General features: G+C 44.2%; 1 protein-coding gene and 1 pseudogene across 24 annotated transcripts; both read left to right on the forward strand.

Annotated features, from left to right (window-relative positions):
- The first annotated feature begins 381 nt into the window (after positions 1-381).
- LOC149911534 (ranBP2-like and GRIP domain-containing protein 3) lies at positions 382-10,243 on the forward strand (annotated as a pseudogene).
- A 262-nt stretch (positions 10,244-10,505) lies between these two features.
- On the forward strand, positions 10,506-19,890 carry LOC149911535 (uncharacterized). 24 transcript variants are annotated; one of them, XM_090133694.1, is made up of 6 exons: positions 10,506-11,736; positions 13,074-13,247; positions 13,963-14,286; positions 15,016-16,188; positions 16,629-16,743; positions 18,135-19,890. In XM_090133694.1, exons 1-3 carry the CDS (start codon positions 10,515-10,517, stop codon positions 14,115-14,117), a joined length of 1,551 nt encoding a protein of 516 aa, XP_089989820.1. In that variant the 5' UTR covers positions 10,506-10,514; the 3' UTR covers positions 14,118-14,286; positions 15,016-16,188; positions 16,629-16,743; positions 18,135-19,890. The 24 variants fall into 24 exon arrangements, 18 of the variants coding, with proteins under 18 accessions (XP_089989820.1, XP_089989821.1, XP_089989812.1 ...); XM_090133695.1 differs by having other exon boundaries at positions 13,963-14,157; XM_090133686.1 differs by lacking the exon at positions 13,963-14,286 and having other exon boundaries at positions 18,135-18,634; positions 18,947-19,890.
- The last annotated feature ends 1,895 nt before the right edge of the window (positions 19,891-21,785 follow it).

Here is a 21,785-nt window from a genome sequence, read left to right on the forward strand (position 1 = left end):
CGTTAACTCGGTAACTGCGTTTCTAAAACACGTTACTAATGTGCGCACGGAACTTCTACTTTTCACATCAGCTGTTTCTAAGGATGCGCCACAGCGCGCTTCTTCAGATCAACCGCCCTTTCCAATACCCGACGCAGAAACGACGCTTCCGCTCTCCGCGGCGCGTCGCTACGGGTGAGGAGAGCGGCTCGGTACGCCTCACCGCGCCGAGCTCCGTAAGACGCGCGAGGGCAGGCCGGCCGAGGACGGGACCGGCGGCGCGCGCAGCCCCTCGCGGCGCCCGGCAGCCCGCGCCGAGCGGCCCGACGTCCCGCGGCTCAAAGCGCCGCCGCGCGAAGCGCGAACCGGCCGCTCGGCGCCGCGCATGCGCCGCCCCGCGCTGTGACGTCGCGCGTCGCCGCGGTCGGCAGGGAGGGCGTTCCGCCGCGTGCGGCGGGGAGCTCCCTTAGCGGCGCGCGAGCGCCGGCCTTCCGCCGCTCCCTCTCGCTCGCTCCCTCTCCCGGCCATGGCACGGCGCACGAGGCCCGAGGTGGAGCGGTACGTCGCCTCCGTGCAGGCCGCCGCCTCCTCTCCCAGAGCGGTGAGTGCTACGGCCCGGCCGGCGCCGCCGGCGGCGCTCCCTCGGCCTTCCCCGGGCCGCGGTGGGGGCCGCTCCCCGCCCGCCCCGTCCCTCCGCCCCTCCCGCGGGTGCCGGGCCCGAGGGCGGGCTCCTCCGGCGGGGAGTCGAAGCCGAGGGAGGCTGCCGGCGGGCGGGCGCGGAGTCGCCTCCTCGGAAACGCGGTTCGCCGCAGCTGCGCGCCTCGGAAAGCCGCTGAGCCCTCGGCGGCTTCGGAAGGAGCCCGGCGGCGGGGCGGAGTTCGGCTCCCTCCCGTTCCGTGGGCACGGTCCCCGGGCTTCCGGCCTTCCCTCTCTCGAGGAGCCGGAATAGGGAACGCGTGCCGTTCGGCTTTGGGCTCGTTTGGCCGCTGTGCGGCTGCTGTTGCCGTGGGTGCGACGGCGTTGTGAAACGCCGGCAGGAAGAGAGGGAGAGGCGGGGGGAAATAGCTCTGCTGCCTGCGTTGGTGGCTGGGCAGCCGGGTGATCCCCTGCTCTCTGGAACGACTGGCTGTGGAGCGCGGTCGGTGATGGAAGTAGCTGCTGGTCTTCCTGTTGCGTTGATTTTGGAGAGGAGGGTTGTGCGAGGCTGCCGGCGTTTCTTTTGAAGTTCCTTTCCAGCCCCGTTTACGAGGAGGCGGGGCAGGCGAGAGAGGAAGGTGACAGAAGCATGGACAGGAGGAGCTTGATTTGTGGCATTTGTTTTCTTCTGCAACGTAGATAGGTTGCAAGAGAAACAGCTTGTATGTAGCTGACCCCATTCTCCTCTCTTTAGTCGGAAGTGTGCTTGTGAAAAGTAACAAGTGTGAGGACTTGCTTTGCTACTAACCTCAGTTTCGCTTTGGTAGCCTTTGCCAGTTACTGGGAAGAAATGTTATTTTCTTACTCCTGTGTCTTTCAAAAACAAAGCCCAGACTACAAGGAGTGAACTGGAGCTGATAGCTGTGAAGACACCTTTGGAAGTATTATGCACCCCTGGAAAGAAGGGTCTCCCTACTCAATTACTTCAAAAGTACTGTATATTTAAAATGTACCTTTTGTTTTTTTTTCTTCAGAGATCGTTAAAAGGATTCTTTTTTGCTAAGCTGTACTTTGAGATAAAAGAATACGAACTTGCTAAGAGGTAATAAACGTTACGTATGTTGTTCTGTTCTTTAAAGTGTGATGGGAAAGCTAAATGAAGTAGAGTGGAGAAATGAAGACCGTTGTCATGCTGTTTTAAGGTAGCAGCAAATGGGAGAATGTGGTGCCATTTAAATCTTCCTAAAACAGCAACTTAAAGCATGGGTAGTTGCGTGGTGCTGTAAAAACCCATCCAGTAGAAATGTCTTGTATGCCATCGTGTTACGTCCTTCCTACAGTTTCTGTGAGCTACTGCTTTATTTAATGAAGGCCAGTGCTTGCAGGCAAATATGCAACATCTGTACGTGTAGCAATAATGTTGTGCCTTACTTGAAGATCTAGATCAAGCCCCTTGAACTAAATACAGCTAACTGTCCTGTGTGACAGATTAAAGTCCCACGTTAGCTGCAAGGTGTGGGGGGACTTGTAATACTGAGGAATACTGATCCTTCTGGTTTTTCTTTATTTACTCTGTAGATATACATCTATTTATCTCAGTGTCCGAGAGAGAGATCCCAAAGCTCACAGATCTACGAGGCTCAGGATAACACGGAAAAAGCTTTTGGGTGTTACAAGGTAAGCACCTCACTCACCTCCCTGATGTCCTGCTTTATTCCTTTGTAAATGGACTTGATCTTTGTGCTTCCTGCTCTGATAGTCTTCTTCCCGCTGCCCTTTGGACTAAGAATATGTGAGCCCTGTAGAATTCTGCAGTAGGGATTATGGTGACAGCAGTAATCCGGCTGCTACTGAAAGACTGGACTGAGAGTGTTTTTCAGTTGCATTGTTTGTTTTCTTGTTAGCGGTGGGCTTTTTGTTTGTTTGTTTCCTCAGAGGTAGAGGGAACGGGGCAAATACAGTTCCGATTAGGTAAGCATATAAATGTGAACTTCACAGTCTGTGTTTCATTATTCGGGCACCGGGGAGGGAGAGGATACACACAAAAGTCTTGTTGCCAGCACAGTGACTGAGTGCCATCAGTCTTTGTGACTTAATTCTGTTTTCCGGAAGCCTCCGTATTAGGTTAGGCTAGAGATACCCCTGGTCTGGCTGTCTGAGTAGAGCAGCAGCGGGTGGTAGAGGAGCTGGTTTTGACATTGTTTCTCTTACGGTGTTCTGAATTCCAGCAGTTGTCTGGGTGTTACAAACCAATGGTGGCCTTTCAAAAGGGAGGCTTTTCTTAAAGCAGTGAGAAAGTATTTATTGATAGTTCTAATTTGACTTGCTGGGTCTGTTTAATGGGGGACATGTTTGACATGTTTTCTTTCTTGTTCTACGTGGACTGCAAGATCAAGTTACTAGTAACCTTTTTTCTTATGTGTATGCATGGGGAAAACCAGCGTTCTGTGGAGCTGAATCCAATGCAGAAAGATCTTGTACTGAAGATTGCAGAGTTACTATGCAGTAACGACATCGCTGATGGAAGAGCAGAGTACTGGGTTGAGAAAGCTGCCAGGCTCTTCCCTGGGAATCCTGCTGCTTACAGATTGAAGGTAAATTCCAGCTTCTGATCTCTGTTCTGTGCCTAGAAGAAACTTCAGTTGCGTCAAGCGATAGGAAAACCATGGTAGTAATATTATCCAAGAGGTCAAGATTAGATAGGTTAAGTATTGTCTCTATTATATGACTACACTGCTTTCTAGTTTTTTTTAATTTGAGTTGAAAACTGTCAAGTGTAGGAGATGCTGTTATTCCCTAATACTGTGTAAATGCTTTCAGTCATACAATCTCACTTTTGTACAGGTGTTAGTTTTCTGGAGCACAACTGCAATGAAATTGAAGTCTTGAGAGGCTTGTGCTTTGGGATTTTTTGTGTGGTTATGTTATTTTATTTTATTTTTTTAGACAAGCTGTTCTGTATTGACGTGTGGCATCTTTGAACCAGATGGTTTGACAGTCTTAACTTAGCATCTAACTTAGCATCTACAAGATGCAAACTCTAAAGCTTTGGGTTTTGGTTTTGTTTTTTTTTTTTTCCCTCACTTCTAAAATGTTTGTCAAACTCTCTGTAGCACCTACCAGCTTTCCAGAGCAGTTTGAGTAATGTAGTCTGTAATGGCAATGAGAAAACAGTCAGGTAACGTAGTTGCTGAAGAGGCTCTCGTAGAGAATGAAATTTCAACGTGTTGCCTTCGTATGTGATAGGAGCAGTTACTGGAGCGTAAAGGCGAAGATGGCTGGAATCAGCTCTTTGATATGACTCAAACCGAGCTCTATGCGAGACCAGACGATCCCTACCTTAACATCAGACTGGTTGCTCTCTACCGTTCAAATAATAGATTAAGAGATGCTGTGCTTCATTGTCAGGAGGCGGAGAGGAAAATACCTGTAGACTCCAGCTTGGAGTGGTGTTTGTGCGTCGTAAAGACATTTGAGGTATTTAATCATGTTTTGATCCTGTCATAATCTCCCATGTCCTTGAAACCGGTGTTATTCTCTTAGTATCGTTACAATGGCAGCTAATTCTCAAGTGGCTTAACTCCTTTAAATGTAATGTCTGCGGAAACAATGATTTATTTAGGATTTTCTTAAGCCTTAAAGAGTTGTTTAGTTTCTAGCTGAGGTACTAAGTTAGATACAGCAGCTCCATCAGGGAGGGAATTGCTGAGGCAAATAGTTCCTGGAATTTTGCTGCTGAAGAATACGTTAACATCTCACCTGGGAAACTGGATTATGTAGCAAGATGTTCTGGAGAAACTCTTGCCTTCATAGAAGGATGGCGGTTCCTCATTCTGTGATGAACTTTATTCTTTAGGAATATCTTGAATCAGTACGAGACTTGAAGGCTGATTAAAAAAAAAAAAAAATTGGAGAGCTGTCAAGAAGGATCATCTGCTGGCCTATTCTAGCTTGGTTAAAATGACGCTTGCTTCTAGAGATGTTCGAGAAAGCAGAGGGGCCCTTGAAAGGTACTCTTTTAACTGTTTTGCTTATTTAAAAAAAGAAGAAAAAAAAAGGAAAAAATTGAATATTTTTCTGGGTCACCGAACTTCTAGCAGGCATCATTTTCAGTGAGTAGCTGTTTTATGGATGGAAGAGGAGTTCCTCTGTACTAACTGCAAAGAGCAAATGTTGCTAGGCTTGATCCGCAAGCTGTGTCTGAGCTAAAGGCCTCAGAGAAGACTCAGTGATAGGGGTCTAGTATAAATCCTGGGAGACCAGGACTTGGTTGAAAATGAATCTTTTCTATGTTCCAGTTTTGATCGTGTGCTTCACTCTGTGAAGCTGTGTGCGAATGGACCTGATGAGCTGTCTCGTACCTTCCTTGAAATGAAAGGACACTTCTACATGCACGCTGGCACTTTCCTGCTGAAAACGGCCCAGAACAACGAGGCACAATGGAGAGATGCATGTGAACTCGCAGCATTGTGTTGTCTGAAAAGTTTCCACGTAAGTCACTGTTCAGTTTGTGCCTGTAATTGTTGCAGTTCTTGGATGCTCTCACTGTACGCGCACTGAACGCCTGCATTCCAAAAACTAACTACTGTTTTTAAGGCTGTCTCCTGGCCAAATCTTACCCTTCCATACTTGTTTAAAAGATTTCAAGTACTGTGAAGAAAATCTCATCTGTTTCACTTGTCAGAAGTAAAATGACTCTTAAGGGCTAATGAGTGTGTTTCCTGTAGACTATTCCCTTCTCTGTAGTGCAGCTAAAATAACTAATATTAAGGTTAGTGGTATGGGGGGGAGGGGAATGACCTGAGTAGCTCTCACATACTAATTGTGTAAGCAGCAGAGCTTGATCAAGCTTAATTCTTTGCTTTATGGAATAAAATCAGCTTTCCCTTTTGCACAAGTGCTTGCGTTCAAAACATCGCTTTCTCTTGTGCGCTCTTACAGCTATTTGCAATTGTTCAGTTACTCACCTTGTGTCCTTTTCAGGAAAGAAACAAGCTTGTTTCCTAACTTTTAAGACTAAATGAGGGTGAGTTGTTTTTTGTTGAGAAGAAGCTGTAGCAATTCTTTTCTTTCTTTGCCAGATTCCTAAACCAAAGTCAAAACTAATAAGAGGAGATCGTGCTGGGCAAGATGCGCTGGAAATGTTGGCCTGTGACCGAAAAAGCCAGTCTGGTAATAAAAACTAAGAATTATAAATGTTCCGTAGTTCCATTTTATGAGCAGTTAATGTCAGAGCTAATGGCTTGTTAAAGAGCACACTTGGCGTCTTGGAACATGCTATCAAACGTTCTGTATTTTGGCTACGTATGAAATACAAAAGAGCGGTTTGATCCTGACACGTAATGGGCTTTTTCTTTTTATTTCCAGGACATTAAGATAGAATTTAACTTTCAGTGTCTCCTAGTCTGCTGGTTTCTGCCTACTAATATACTATTTGTAAGCATTGCTAGTCCCAAGTATAAAAGAAAATATTGCTCCTTTCCTGTCACTTTTGTTCCCTTCTTTGTTCCAACAGGTTTGGTTTGGTGCATTTTTTTAAAAATTTTTTTGGTGAAGCCGAGGTAGTTGTTTTCAGTCTTCACTATCCTGTGGGCTCTAGATGAAAACAAAGAAAACACCAGGCATCAGGCTGAATTGTTCCTGAATAGATGAGACTGACAGCTACTTATTTTGAAGACAATTGCAGTGTCATTATAATAAAAATACACAGTAATTCTGGAGAACTGGATTTGAAAATGCCTTGGGACTGCTGTCAGCCCATATGCTAAAAGGGTGACTTAATTATAGGGAGAGTGTAAGTTAGAAATTTGTATTTGTAAATTTGATTTGTAAATATCATAAGGGGAAATCTAGATTCCCAGCCTAAAGCAGCAGGAACAGCCCACTGCATCAAATATTGTAGTCCTTGTTTAAGTTGAGTGTTCTTATGTGACATTACGTTTTTCTAGGTCATATGTTGCTGAACTTAAGCCACGGCAAGGAAGACTTCTTGAAAGAGATTGTGGAAGCTTGCAAACAGAAGTGGTTTATTTACATTGTTTGAAAGCCTGTTTGGGAGTGGAGCTTCTAAAGAGAGGTCTTTTCTCAGCACAGATGATATGGGAGATGTCAGTCCCCAAGCACCAGAGCAGGGAGAACTGAGTAAATACAATATTGGTAAGAGATGCTACTTAAACTCAACGTAAGCATGACTCTGTATTAGAGGTTCTTCTACAAGTGCTTCATCTGCAACAAAAGACAAGTATCTGTAATAGCTGCTTGTGGTTGCCCTAATCAGAGGGTGCTTTGCAAGAAGTTTCACTTTCAGCTGTAGCTGAGGGGCAGTATCATCATGCCAGGTTCTGAAGAATTTCTCACATACTTCCTGCTTCCACACTGTTGTCTTCTGGTCTGCTCTGACTCATTTCCAATTGAAGCTGGAAAGTGCTTGTATGCTGGTGAGTGCTGATAGGAAGGCCCACATTATTTATGTGTAATCTATGAACACAGGTGACAGGCATAAAAATGAAATAATTCCAGGATGAATTGTGAACTAATGATATCTTCCCATTTTTTAGGCTTAACTTGATGATGAAGTCTGGCTTTGAATTTGAGTGTAACAGGAGTAGAATGATACCTTTCCTAACGAGGACGCTTCTTGCAACCCTTGTTTTTGCATAGGTGCTGTTTGGATGCACAGTGGTAGTCTCCAGCACCTTGCATGGCTTGGCTTGCAGTGGAATTCCATGTCAGTGTTATTCCCGCTGCGCAGATCATTACAACAACTCTTTCACTTGCCCCAAGAGACATCGAGACTGGAAACAGATGCTCCTGAGTCCATTTGCCTGTTGGACCTTGAAGTAAGCAAGCTTCCTAAGTTCTTAAATGCATTTAAATGCCTGTTTTTTGCTACCTAATACCTTCTGTTTGTTTATTTTCACCAAAACAGGTTTTTTTACTCGGGATGGTGTTCACTAGCAACTTAGAACTGCAAGAGAAGTTTAATACTCAGCGTGGCACACATCAACCTCTGTTCTTACCATTGCTGCTGTGCAAACAGTTCTGTACTGAGAAGCAAAGATCCTGGTGGGATGCTGTTTGTGCTCTTATGCAGAAAAAAACAAAGTAAGGCTTCTTCAGTTTGGAAATATTGGAACCAACCTTCTAGATGGCTTCTGAATTGATTCCCATAGGTTGCGTAAAACTAGTTCCTTTTGTTTGACGTCCTTTAAATGTTAAATGTTTTTTGCTGTAGGGGTGTGAGATGCTGAAGAACTTTATAAAAATGGGCTTTACATTTCTGACAGTGCATTTGTAAAGAAGAGCTAGCTTAGGACTGAAGCTGCTTGTTATGTTCATCAAACAAATGACGTGTGAACAGATGAAAAAGAGGGAATACTAATTGAGGAATATTTCTTTTGATATTCAGACCAGACTCGGCAACCAAACTGAAGCTTCTTGTACAGCACGGAGTAAGTACTGTGTGAGCCCTGGAGAAACACGGCCTTCAGCCTGCCTTAATTATACATTGGGCAAGAAGTCTGCAAAAAACAGTACGTTAAGATTATCTGTAAATAAGTATCATCTGTTTTTCTCTAATTTTGCAAACTTAATAGACTAAATAAAATCAGATGAGAATGTAGTATTGAGAACTGCTGCTACTAATTTTGATGGGATGTCATGCAAGGCAGTTGCTCTAGTCAAATACTCTTACCTCACTACTCTCAACTGCATCAGAGAAGAATAAGTATGAATAACACTCTATTTAAATATTCTGCGATAGTTTGAATTTCTCTTTCTTCAACAGGGCGTTAGCCTTAACTCCCACGACCAGAAAGAATATATTGGAAGAAGCGTCTACTACTGGAAGAAAATTTTGCTTAGCTTGAGAACTATCAAAAAGCACAGAAGTATTCCCGAACCTGCGTATCCTCTCTTCAGACATTTCCATAGTGTGGACACCCAGGTACTGATGGATTATTCAAAGATGAGAGTAAGAGGGGTTGTATGTCACAGGCTTACATATGAATTGTTAGCTGGTTGGTTTGTTTTTTGTTTCAGTTGGCTTTGTGTGTTGATGGGTTGTGGTTGGTTTTATTTTTTTTGTTTTTTTGTTTTTGTCATTGTACTGCTACTACTGAGATTTGGTAGTATCTTTCTGTTGAACTTCTGAGTTTTAAAACTCTGATTGGAAGATACTGAACTGCCTTAGTACCTCCTCCTATTTGATTACTGTATGGGAACTGCTGAGTCAAGGCCTGAACCTCTGATTAATCACCTGAGGTGAGCAATGAGTCAGCCCTGGGAGCACAGGTGAAAGCAATTCACCTGTGCTGCAGGAAGGGGTGGAGCCTGGCTCCACCTCTCCTAGACCCATTTAAGAGCTGACTACAAGTGGGGAAGGATCTCTCTCTCTCTCTCTTCAGAAGATCCACTCCACTGGAGTTTCCTGAGTGAGCCCACGATATGGGTCAGCAAGTGGAAGCTTTAACGGTAAACAACTTGAGTCACTATATTCGATGCAGAACAGTTGATCTTTTTGTTCTGGTAAGTACTTTGTGACCCAAGCATTGAACTTCACTTACCAGGCTACCTCTTAACTCAGTGAAGAGAACTGCTATAAACACCTGCTTAAACTGAGTTCAAGAGTAAAACTTTGTTGCCTACAAACTCTGATTTGGTACTCAGATATGGGAAGTAATCCTGAGGATTGTGCGTGCAGAAAGTTGTGCTTTCTTCAGCTTAGCTACTTTGTTCTGGGTTTATTTCTAGCTTCAGGGAACAGTCTCAGTTTCGTAAAGCATAGGAAGATCATAGATTATTGCAGCACTTAACTCATCTTTTTTTTGTGTGTGTCTCAGACCTTGAACATGCTTTAAAATAGCAGAGGAGCGTAGGGATCATTCCTTAGGTTTCCTCCAAATACCGATGTAATACGTTTACATGCTCTTAATTGAAACACTGTCTTTAATAGAATGAAATATGGGAAATGAAACGTAATAGTTCCAGTGTAAATGTATCATCTCACTGCTGGCCTGCTGGAAGCTATGAAACAGGTACAGTGTCAGATGGTTATCGGAGAGCACAAAATCTTCATGAAGCTCCTTTAAGGGGTAAGTTGATGCTGAATTTTTAATTGAACACTTAGCTAAACGGAGTAAGACTTCTTAAAATGTTTCTGCAGTGTTCTGAGATGAATGAGTAAAACTGGTCCCTTGGGAAAGTTCACTCAAGTCAGTAATCACAAAAACTGGATATAAACTCTTTTCTTGGTGTTCCTTTTCAGTTGCTACCTCTGGCCCATCTGTTCACTGTAGCCAGTCACCTGCTTGTAACTCACAGTCTCTTCAAAGAACTGCTGCAACCAGTGTAGCACCAACAAAGGTGAGGACATACGAATCTGCTCAAGCCATTTCTACTGATGTGTTGAAAACAACTGGTTTTGATTCTGTGTGTAGCAGGATATAACTGCGGTTCCCGAGAGAGCGTTTACTAAACTTGAGGTCTGCTGGAGACAGGCAGAAAGTTCCGTAATCAGCTAAGCTTTGGGATATTGGGTTTGGGAGAAACAGCCAGCAAAGCATGTTTTTAACCTGCTAACATATGTCCTCTGCTCGTTGTCTGCAATGTTCTTTTCCCCAAAATAGTATGGGGGCTTGATTTTTTTTTTTTTTTTTCTTTTTAAATACTAAAGAAAAATGAGTCTATTCAGCTTACGCTTCTCCCCAGTCTGTGTTTTCAGATACCACTCAAGTTTTGAACGTATGATTTTAGTTTAAACTGATTAGAGTTGAAATGTAATTTTACGGTACGCCTTGCTATTAAGAGTGCGTGTTGCATGGGCTTTAGCACCCTAATCCCTTTTCCTCCTTTTCCACAAGGAAGTAACGGTGCTTTTTCTTTAAGCACCTGTCTGTGGCATGGATGGACTTGCACCTCAGCAGCGTAGATACACTCATCAACAAGCAATCCGCACGCCACCTCTGCGAAACACTTGCGCTGCTGTGTTTCCTCAAGACACGTATGGCGCACCTTTGCATTTTGATGCTCCATCTGCTGGAATCATTTTGCCTCGTGGTGGTGGTGATCGCTACAACTACAGCCTTCCACAGGCAAGCACAAATCCACCACTGCCTGAACCAGGCTATTTCACAAAACGTGTGGTTTTAAAACCTCTAGAATCCAGTGTTAGTGTCGCACAGGACAAATTGGGATCTGCCTTTGCTAAAAAGGAAGGCCAGTGGAACTGTGACATCTGTTTAGTAAGAAATGAACCCACTGCCCCAAAATGTGTTACTTGCCAGAATACAAGCAAAACTAATTCAGAAGTATCTCTACAAGAATTTTCCTTGAAACTTGAAGGGAAAACACCAGCATGTACCTCTCAGAATCTTGCAGATGGTGAAGCAAAGCCTGCAGAGGAAGGATGTAATTTTTCAATGTGGATGCCTCTCGGTGGATTTAAATTTGGTATACAGGAGTCCAGTAAAAATACCGCTAAGAAAGATGATCCATCCAAAGAGTGTACAACTGACTTGACAAACATGGATGAAAAAGACAAAAACGAACTGCCTTCAAGTAGTGGAGTTACACTCCAGTCTGAAGAAACAGCAGACAGGGACAAGAGTGAGCACACCCGTGAGAAAGGCACGTTGGTAACATCTCATGTTTCTCGTACGAATGCAGCCAAAGCATCTCCTTGTGGTAACAACGCTGTAGCTGTGCTGGAGGAAGCTACCAGGGTGAGAAGCGACCTCGGCCATGGTAGTGATGCTTCTGATGCCACCGTAGAAGCTTTAGAGGTATCAAGCACCGCTGAAACGCCAGCAAAAATGGAGGTTTCTGCTCCGAAGTTTGTATTTAGATCTGAATCTGTCAGGAGCGTTTTCAGTAACAAAGAGACATTCCCGTTTGGGAATACTTCAGCCCCCGGCTCCCTCTTTGGATTCAGCTTGAATCGTCCAAGAAAGAGCGATGAAGGAACTTCAGCATCTCGGAAAGCAGAGCAGGAAAAAGCGGGAGTAGCTGAACCACCCAAAAGCTGTAGTGCTGCTCAGAAACCTTGGGAGAGCGAGGCATCCCAGCCGGCTCCTTCGGCACAGGGTGGGCCCTCCAACTTCTCGTTTAAAATCCTGGAGAAAGGTGAGTGTTAATTGAACCAGTAATTTATTCAAGTGTGCAGCTCATTAGTCAGTCACTTGTTAATGCTGGTCATTGTGTATTACTTCTTCTGTCTTAATAGTATGTCATTTCTTTCAGTTCTAATGCACGTCTGTGAATCTTCAAATCCTAGACGTTCAACTTGAGTAAATATGAAGTTGTAGTTCTTTGCACGTAAGAACAGAAGCGTGCCTTATGCAGGACTCAGTGCAACTCTGTAGTGAGAAAGGGAGTTGCAGGTAGGATTTTGGAATCTGTCCGGGGCGTCAGAGTTGATCTTAGTGTTGCTTTTTTTTGTAGGGAAGGAGTTTGGTACTGCTAGAACCAGGAGATGCTAATATTGTTTAAACAACGAGGCGTTGTTTAAAATGTCAGGGTGAAGTGCTGACAGTGCATTTTTTGTGTTAAGCTGGCAGTTATTGTGTTCAAGGCCTCGCTCTGACTGGTAACCTACGAGAACAGCAGTTGTGCTTAAGCTTCAACTCAAATTATCCCTTCAACTAGGAGGCATCCTTCTTGTCTGCTTCCATTCCTTTCCAGTAACTTCACATCTGTCGCTTGAGCCTTTGTTTGTCGTGGTTTTTCTTCTTGTACTTCCCAGAAGTGTTGTGAAATAAGCTCTATTCAGTCTCTGGTTAATACCATCTGGAGTTCCAAATGCTCAAAGTTCATCGGTAGCACACGCTGCTGCTGACTGCTTTCTGTTTCTTACTTTCTTTTTCAGTCCTTGGTTTTGCTTTTCCTCTGTAGATGATACCCATATGGCTCTTCTCTGTAGCTGTATTTTGTTTGGCGTATGGCCATCAATAATTCTTGTAACAATATGAAAATGCTGACCTGTTCTTGGTCTGAGACTTGAATTTCAAAAGGAAAGTGTATAGTGCTACTAGAACCAACAGACAACATTTACAATATGTTTACAATATTTAAATTGAGAAAAACTGTCATCTTCCATTTGGCCAGTCACTCTTTCTGAGGCTGTGAGTGTCTGTGTACTAACAAAAGGTGGCACGTATTGAGCTTCCAGAAATATAAGTAAATGTCAAAGGAAGCTAGTTTTTGTAGTGGCAGTTGCAAGATTGAAGTCTTCATTATTGCATGGAGGTTCTTTGATAGCAGCAGAAAACCCAAGTGTGATGGATTTACAGTTCCTTGGTTATCCTGAATGAGTGTCTTTTTACATAATGATGTTATTTCAAAAGCTCTACATTTAAGATGTTCTGAATATCGTTAGGTTACTTTATAACGTATGTGCCAAAAATGATCACAGTATTTAGCTGTCTTATCAGCTGTTTTCCACTAACTTTTGTGCTTTGCAGCAGGCCCCCTAGTCAAACGTGAATGTGTTACTGCTTGGGAAACTAAATCTTCTGAGCAGAAGGCTAACGGAGAAACTCCACAGGTCCCTTCTACGTCTGTCTGTGGCTTTAGTAGCAGTGCGGAGGATGCCAGTCCAGAAGGCTCTCAGAAAGAAGTAAAAACTCAAAGAAAAAGTACGAGTCAAGTCTTTACGAAAGTTTAGGCAATAAATTTGCAGTATTATCCTTAGACTATTTTCACTTAGTGAGAAATAAAGCGTCCGGCAGATTAGAAACTACTTGGCTTGTTTGACTGTGTCTCAAGTCTGTTCTGGCACTGGAACTATGGTACTACTAAGAACTTAAGTTTCTCCGGGAGAGAAAGGAAACAGCTTTGCCTCCTAAAGTAGAAACAGCTTTGGCTAGTAGAATTCCTCCTAGCAGGTATGTAAGAGTTAAGTGATTTCAGAGCAGTTTCCAAGGGAAATGGTGCTTGTTTTGGAATCGTACTGCTTCAAAGGTACTTCAGTCTCTTGTTGAGTCAAAGCTGTGTGTGTTTTAAGAGTGATGAAGAATGTCTGAAACCTTCCAACAACAATTCTTGTTTGTTTTTTTGTTTTTCCCCAGTTGTTCACTTCCCTTAATCCCTGTTAGTTAGCTGTTCTGAAACATTAGTAGCACTATAGGAAAGTTGGAGACTGAGAACTTACTATCATGTTTTTACTGTACTGCTGTTGTAAATAAATGAAGAAATTTATCAATTTCTGGAAGGGAGGGAGGGGAGAGGGGAAATGTGGCTTTTTTGGAGGGAGTCATTATTCTTAGTGTCCAGACTTAATGTAGTTTGAAGTTTGTATCTTAGGCTCTTACGGCTTATTTGCTTACTGTTTTATTAATCGTACTGACTCAGTCTCTACAAGTAAGGAAGAATTACATACTCCATCAACCAGTGAAGCAACAGCAACAGTATTTGTGCAGTCAGCTGCCAGCAGCGGAGAAGCAGAATCCACAGAAACTGCTCGCGTGTCAGAGAGTTTACCAGGAGGTGGTGATACAGCTTTTTAGGAAGTAGAACAACTTGCTTGAAGAAGCCTGATGTAGCTTTGTAAGGCTTAACTCAGTTGTTCATGTCTGGATTTCGTGTTTAACCTTAGTATGCCTAATAAGAGGAGAAGCTTGCAATGACTGTAGTCTTCTAGTTTGGCTTCCTGTAAAGAATAGAACTTAATTGCAGGTTAGTATAATGACTAAGCAAGACTGATGGAGCACAAAAAAACAGTATGTAGTGTCCTTTAATTGGAACAGTTAATCTGATGAAGTCTGCAAAATGTTGTCTTCCTCTTTCTGCAATATCTTGTCTGCCTTTCCTCATCCGTTAATCATATTACGACGTCTGTTGTTTTCTTTCTTGCCTTGCCTGCTCTCTTTCTCCTTCAGAAATGCTTGTCTGTCACATGTTTCTCCAGTTCTTTCAAGCTTTTCTTTAACTGTGGAAGATGTGTTAATTGAAGGATGTTAAAAGGCAGTAATGTGCACATATAAAGTGAGGAGGATACGCAGCTGTGAGGCCTCCATTTATTATTTTCAGTTGATTCTTATTCTGATCAAATGCCAGTATTAAGTTACTTAGCAGCCTTCATAAGGGGAACACCTGGAATGCTAACAGTGCTGGGTTATCACTCAGCACATCATTCAGCAGACCTGAAATTTCACTGGGAAATATGCCGGCACACTTGATAGCTTAAAAATGAATTTCAAAGGCTGAAATCTGTTGGGCTCTCTCCTTTTGAGAAGGCAGGGCTGTTTGGTCACTTCAGTGCATGATGAGTATAGAGCTGTGGGTACAAAGCCACTGAAGAAAGGAAAACATCGAATAATTTTGGATTATGATGTCAGAATTGTAACAGTGTTGTTGGTGACAACAACTTCTGGGGAAATCACGCGTTACTGTGCTGTGTTTTAGGTGGAGGTAGTCTGGAGAAGAAGATGAAGGAATTCCCTTCAAAGAGAGGGCGAAATTTTACAGTTGGGCCAGAGATGCTGCTCAGTGGAAGGAACGCGGTGTTGGAGAGCTCAGGGTCCTCTTCCATACACAGAAGAAGTGTTACAGGATCCTTATGAGAAGGGACCAAGTTCTTGAGGTGTGTGCAAAGCATGTCATCGCTAAAGAAATGAACTTAGTGCCCTCTGAAACATCAAACAGTGTTTTAATTTGGACAGCTACAGGTGATGCTGGTTAGTCGGTTGAGTGGTTTTTACAGTTCTTTTCAGTATCTTCTGTAGTTTGTTTGGCTTTGTTTTACCCTGGAGATTATACAGAACAAAAGCTGCTGATCTCTGGCTGCAGTGACTAGAGCTAAGGAAATCTCGGATTTGTTTTCAGATGGTGAAGTGAAAGTAGAGCAATTTGGGGTCAGAGCTAAAGTTCAAGAACTGGCCAATTCTTTTGAGAGGAGATTTGAAGAATGCCAGCAAAGCTTGTCAGAGCTGCAGAAGGGCCACCTCTCTCTGGCAGCGGAGCTGTCAAAGGACACCAACCCTGTTGTTGTGTGTTTTGTTTCTGCCAGTGACGAACCTGTAGGACACACAACCACGGAGCTGCTTTCAAATATTGTCCCTCGAACAGCTGAAAATTTCAGGGCCCTGTGCACAGGGGAGAAAGGCTTGTGGGTTCAAGAATACCACATTTCACAGAATAGTTAGTGACTTCGATGTCAGGTAAGCTTAATGTGAAGGCTTTTCATTGAGAGAAAAAACCCTTCTGGGCTGCAGCACTCCATGAATCCTGCCTGAAAGTGGGCTTTTCCAGTTCTTGAATGTGGTGAGAGTAGCCGAAATCAGCAGGGCTGCAGTCAGCAGCGATGCCTCAAGCTTTCCCGACACTTCTAGAGACCATCGCATTTTATTCTTGGAAAGCTATGACTTCAGGGGAATGCCACAGACTTGCATGTTAGACTTCGTTTTCTTCATACCTGTTATCTGCCTGATCGCTTCTCTTTGGCAGCTGTTTGATCTGTAGGCTCTTCAGAGCTGGGTGTCAGCCTTTGGCAGCAGCAGGAGGCGGAGCTCCCGACGTATTGCAGGCAGCGTTTGCGCTGCTCAGGGCCTTGGCTGCAGCGTGCGTGCAGAGAACAGCGTGAGTGTTTGGCATGGCTGTGCAGCAGAGAATATGAAATGGTAGTTTTCTCACTTCCTCAGTGCCTCCCAGCACAGGACTCTGTGGTAGATCAGAAATTGGTGTGCGTGTTGGATTTGCTGTTTAGCAAGTGCATTCTCCTGCTGTATCTCTGTGTGTCTTTGTATTCTACTGTACTTTGACTGCAGGAGTTTTCTCGCAGGAGGGTCAGGGCCATCCAAACTCAGTTCTGTTGTGCTTTGAGTATGGAGCTCTTTCAAGCCTTGATTCTAGGCCTAGTGGAGTAGAAGCCAACACTGTGTGAATAACAGTTGAAAAGTGTCCTTTTCTAGAAGAGGAGCAAGGCAAAAATGGTGATGTAATTCTAGCGATTCAGTTGCAGGCTTCTTTTAACTTTGTGTAGCATGGCATTTTACATCCTGTTACTGTGTTTCCTACAGGTGAGTTCGTTATTGGTTGCGTTACTAAAGCTGTGAACAACCACTGGAAGTGCTTCTGCTGTGATATCTGCCAACAAGTATTGGCAGGAGTTGGATTCGTCAAGAATGACGGCAGGTGGGTCTTCACCCTTCCTTCTATCACTGGTAATGATGAAAATGGAATGACAGTTGGGAGGGATGGTTATGGTTCCTAAGGCTTTCCTGCTGAGATGGAGTAACCAAAGTGTCTTTTATGAGAAAAAGGTCTAAGAATGCATCACAAAACTGAGAGTGGATATCTTAAAATGTGTGCATAAAATATTAACTACTTGTCTACTTCGACACCGGATTTCCTGTCAAGTGTGTGTTGTACCTGGTGATGTTTCAGGATGAGTAGGATACACTGTGGTAGACACTTAAAAACAAATCAGATGCAGAAGTTTTGTCATTTTTAAATAGGTTTTTATTTTCCCAACATGGGTTCCCCAATTTGAGTCCAGTTTATCACCTTTTTCACTAATAAATGCGCTCATTTCAGTGGGATCCTTCACGGTTTGTTTTTTTTTTTAAGTAAACTGTGTAGCCATTGATTTCATGCTTTTAATGCAATACACGTGGTTATGTAGAGAGTTAGGGCCCGTTTTGCCATCCAGCTTCCAATCTAAATTTCTGAAGAGGCTGAGGGTAAACATGGGAGTGGGGCGGGATGAAAGTCTGCAATTTGCAGCACAGGGTGGTACCATAGGAAATAGGAAATCTGAGTGCAAACTTGCTTATAGCAGCAAAATGATTGACATTATTTTTCTAATACAAAGGGCAGAAAATTGGTTGTCTTCAGCTGCTTCAGTCATTATCTTGCCTATGTTCTTTGCTTTTAGTTGAGTTGCACAAAGTGTGTTTTTCTTTTCAGATTTCCTTCATCTCGTTTCATCAGCTTCTGCAGCTGCAGAATACATAGCTGCATGTTTTTACATCCCCCAGTGATGCATGGATGAGGGGGCATTGTAGGATATAACACACGTCACTAGTTGTTTGCTTTTTAGTACAAAGGAAGCTATCATTTCATTATCATGGCAGAGGCTGATTTGAAGAACAACCGGTAGTGTTGTGTCAGCGGTATTGTCAGCTTATATTTTTCTTTCTCTGATGTTTGATATCACGGGGAAAATGCAGAGGAGTGCATTTTTCTTTCCTTCAATTACATTTAAGTAAATCTAAAAGAAACCTGTGCTAAGAGAGCCAGAATGTAAGCCAGGCATGACTACAGCTTTCTAACCTGTTTGAGACAAGCTCCGTAGCTATTTTCATAGAGATTTGATGCATCCTACTTAGCAGGCTTTTCTCAGAATCAATCAAGCTTGTTTAAAAAAATAATCATATTGAACTGTCGTATTTGATGCTGCTAAAGACATTATTATAGTATAAATCCTGTTACTGAAACAAGTGCTAAAAATTAAATGATCTCTACGGAAGCTCTGAAGTTGAAATTGTTCTATTCATGCTCTCAATTAATGAATTTTTGAACAGGAAGGAATTCACTGCTGATGCTCACGAACCGAAAGGAGAATAATTACATGGTTTACCTGCCGTGACAAAATGGGCGTCCCCATCTGTGGAGCACACAGAAGACCAGTTGAAGGACGTGTGGTGAATGCTATGGGCAAACAGTGGCACGTGGAGGTAAGCATCAGCTGACACGTTGTCTTTCACAAGTGTAAAGGTTAACGTACTTACCTGGAATATCGCTGATCAGCTTCCATGAAAGGGTTAGAAAAGTGTGCAGCAGTGATCAGCAAATGCATCTCCTAATCCCATTTTCAACCTTGATGTGCCTGATCTTCCACTGAGAAAAGACCTCTGCCTGCGGAGCTAAAATCAGGAGATGTCCCAGGAAGCATTGCGAGGTCCTTGCAGAAGAAAATGTCACCAAGTGAGAAGCAGGATATATGGAAAGGCAGTAAAGTTCTGTGACAAACGTAGTGCTAGTGGGCATTATAATGTTTCTATGGCTTCCAGTTACTTGCCACGTAAGTATCTCTAAAGCAGTTTAGGTGACAGTTCATATTTCAAGTCTCTGTACAAGATTTACTTCTTTATCTTCCATTTAAGTTATAAAGATAAGCAGTCTAGTCCTTTTGTTGTGAAAATATCCTGTAGCATGTACTTTCTTCACAAGATGCAGTGGTGCTGAAAATGTAGTCTTTGTCATTAATAACGTATCAGAATCACTTCAGTGCATTTTTTTTGTAACTTTTGGGTTGAAATGTTAAAGACAGTAAAAGGAATGTTATTTTAGTGATCTAAAAGTACAAAACAATAGTTGTAATTCTTATTTTCAGGATAGCTGGGCTAATCAGAATCTAGTTGCTCTTCAAGCTTAGTGTTGCTTATGTTGAGCTGTTTCAAGCTTTTACAGATGTTTAAATGAGAGCAGCTAATGACACCCAGTTTTCCCCAAGAACATAAAGACGACTTGCCACTCAGGAGTAGTGGTTTAACACAAAGCTTTTGAATGGCGTGGTCTTCCTTACAGCTGCAGTTCTAAGATGACTGTGTGTTAAGATAAGCTGCATCAAGCAGCTCTTTCATCCGGTTGCTGAAGACTAACAAAGACTAAATTTGTCAGAGGACAGCACCTAGCATTTAAAGAAGAGGTATATGTAGTTGTACCGTTTCCCTCCAGACTCCCTTGACTGTGCAGTCCAGCACCATAATGGATAGACCTTTATTCTTTGGAAGCCAGGTGCAAGGTGTTGTGTACACATCTCTGCTTGGATAAATAAAGGAGGATTACATTTGGGAGTTCTGCAAATTTGCAGGTGGATCCTAAATTTGTCAGCGATGAAGGGCAGGTGATTGAAGTATGCTGGCATCCCTGCAGACAATAAATGCCATGACATGATTAGCAACAGTATTGCAGTCAGGATAGAGCAAGAACATACACCAGGGAAGAGTTGTGTGTTGAGTGGATGTACAGATGTTCAGCTGGATGTTTACTAAAAATGCATATGTGACTCTTCATTGCTGGATTTCCAATGCTCAGATGTTCAGGATTAGGGAAGCAGCAAAACAAAGCCATATTTGTAGAGGGTGGAGCAGATGTAGAGAAATATTTTCATTTTTAATATCATGAAGCCATTTGTAATTAGATGACGCAAGATTCAATTGGAAACCCAAATCAGACTTGCCATCCTTCTCCTTTTATTTCATTTTAAATAAAACAGGAAAGCTATTGAGATACATTTGAGAAATTACCGTCAATAAAATCATTGCTTGAAAACTTTGTTGTTTCTACTTCCTCTTCAGCTGTTTTGTTTCCACTGCAGTCGTGATTGAAGGAGATGGTAAGCAGTTCTCTAGCTGTTTTCTTAGCTTAGTTACGTTTTGATGAAAGTTCTTTCTAAAAGTGGAAGGAAGGTCCTTTGTTGAATCCCTCACTGCTCCCATTAGACCGCAAAGAGGTCTCTCTATCAGACATCAGGATAGGTGTGATTAGTCAGAGGCCAAATGGGCAGAAGACCTTACAGCAGCTGTTTTGTGATGATGGAAGATGAAACAGGAGCTAAAGAGAAACCTTTTAGTAATAACCAAAGGCCAGAGATGCTGGGAGATGCAGAGGAGGCTTCCTGCCCCACCGGCTTTAAAAAGGGACACATACCGCTGTGAGGGTGACCACATAGGCATCTCCCCAAATGAACTTAGGGATCCATGACCCAGATTTGTAAAATATTTAGATACTGAACAATTTAGGTGGGCTTTGTGAGGGATTACTTTTTATTAAGTGCCTAGCTTCTATTGTTTCAGTTTGGTACCTGGAGATATTCACCTATCTGTCACAGGCACCTGTCTTTTGAAAACAGAGGCTGATGATAATTGCACAAAACCAGGAAGGGATTGTACCTGGAAAGATCTGTCCTGCAAAGGCATAAGTGCAAGTGTCTTAATTTTGAGGAGGAGAGATTGTTTGGTGGGCTTTTGGGACTGTCATCAATGATGAAATGCCCTAAGGCAAATCATTTCACGTGCGTCATGCCACGTTATTTTGTCCCTAGCTCTACAGCTCCCTCACCTAACACTGTAATACACGTCTTAGCCTCACCTAGGCCAAATCCATTCTCAAAGCGGGAGGAAGCCTCTGGTATACAAAAGGAGCCATAAAGTAGCTCATAGTCATGTGGGTCATGTAGTCATATAGGGTGAGACCTACGTTCCAGAAATGCGCTTTCCCCACACTTGGGGACTGGGCTGGACCTCGGCGGCTGCATTTCCCTCGTCCCCCACCAGGGGGCGCTGCTCCCCATCCAGCTCAGCACGCACCCTGCGCTCACTTCCAGGGGGCGTTCTCGGCAGCGTGCGCCCTTTGCACCGGGCAGCCCGGGCTGCGCTTTACTGACGTGCTGCTCGGCCGCGTTCACAACGTGTGCTCCAGTCAGCCCGCAGGCTGTCGGCTTTTCAGCGTCTATTACACAGCCCAGTGCCGGAGCTGGTGTGCGCTAAAGGCACCTGCAGCTGCCGGGACAGCCTGAAGAAAAGCCTCGGGAGGGGTTTGCACGACCCCAGGTGAGCCGTCAGCCCGGCGCTAAGCGCACAGAAGGGAACGCTGGAAGGGCCGCTAGAGGCAGATGTTGCCTGCTGGGTCCCCGAAGGGAAACTGCGGGCTGCCGGGGAGAGAGAGGGGAGTGGAAATTCCCCCGCTGGAGGCTTCCCATTCAGACACTCCAAAGGAGGAGTTGAAAGCTGCCATCAATCCATGCGTGCAGAGCTGTGGAGCGGGATCATCTCGTGTCTGCCGTGGCCCAGAGGGAGAAACGCACTCCCGGCTGGGCTGTGTTACAGAGAGCCAACCGGGCAGCAGAGCACGCTGAGCTCCTCTGCTCACTTCCTCACTGTCCCAGCTCCAACCCCTTCCTGTGCCTCTCGGAGCCCGAGCCGGGCTGCAACACGCCTGGCAACCGCTGCTCCCCTCGTTGCAGCCCGTCTGGCCCAGCAAACCTGCCGTGCTGGGCAGGAGCTGGGGCCGGGACCGGGCTCCCGCCTGGGCTACAGCAGCGCCGGTTCCGCCCCGCCCGGTGCCGCTCCCCGCTGCCCTCCCGCCGCTGCTGGCAGGGGGCAGGAAGCGTGCGCTCCTCTGCACGAGGCACGAAGGGCTCCTACCTTGGGTGCGGAGCAGGCTGCTCC

The sequence above is a fragment of the Phasianus colchicus genome, unplaced genomic scaffold (genome assembly GCF_987193195.1).
Source record: "Phasianus colchicus unplaced genomic scaffold, bPhaCol1.hap1.1 HAP1_SCAFFOLD_93, whole genome shotgun sequence".
NCBI classification, from domain to species: Eukaryota; Metazoa; Chordata; class Aves; order Galliformes; family Phasianidae; genus Phasianus; species Phasianus colchicus.

Coding starts and splice junctions, on each gene's coding strand:
- LOC149911535 (XM_090133680.1), top strand. CDS start 10,515: ATGGATGGACTTGCACCTCAGCAGCGTAGATACACTCATCAACAAGCA. Junction 11,737..13,073: donor GTTTAAAATCCTGGAGAAAG/GTGAGTGTTAAT, acceptor TGTGCTTTGCAG/CAGGCCCCCTAGTCAAACGT. Junction 13,248..15,015: donor AGTAAAAACTCAAAGAAAAA/GTACGAGTCAAG, acceptor GCTGTGTTTTAG/GTGGAGGTAGTCTGGAGAAG.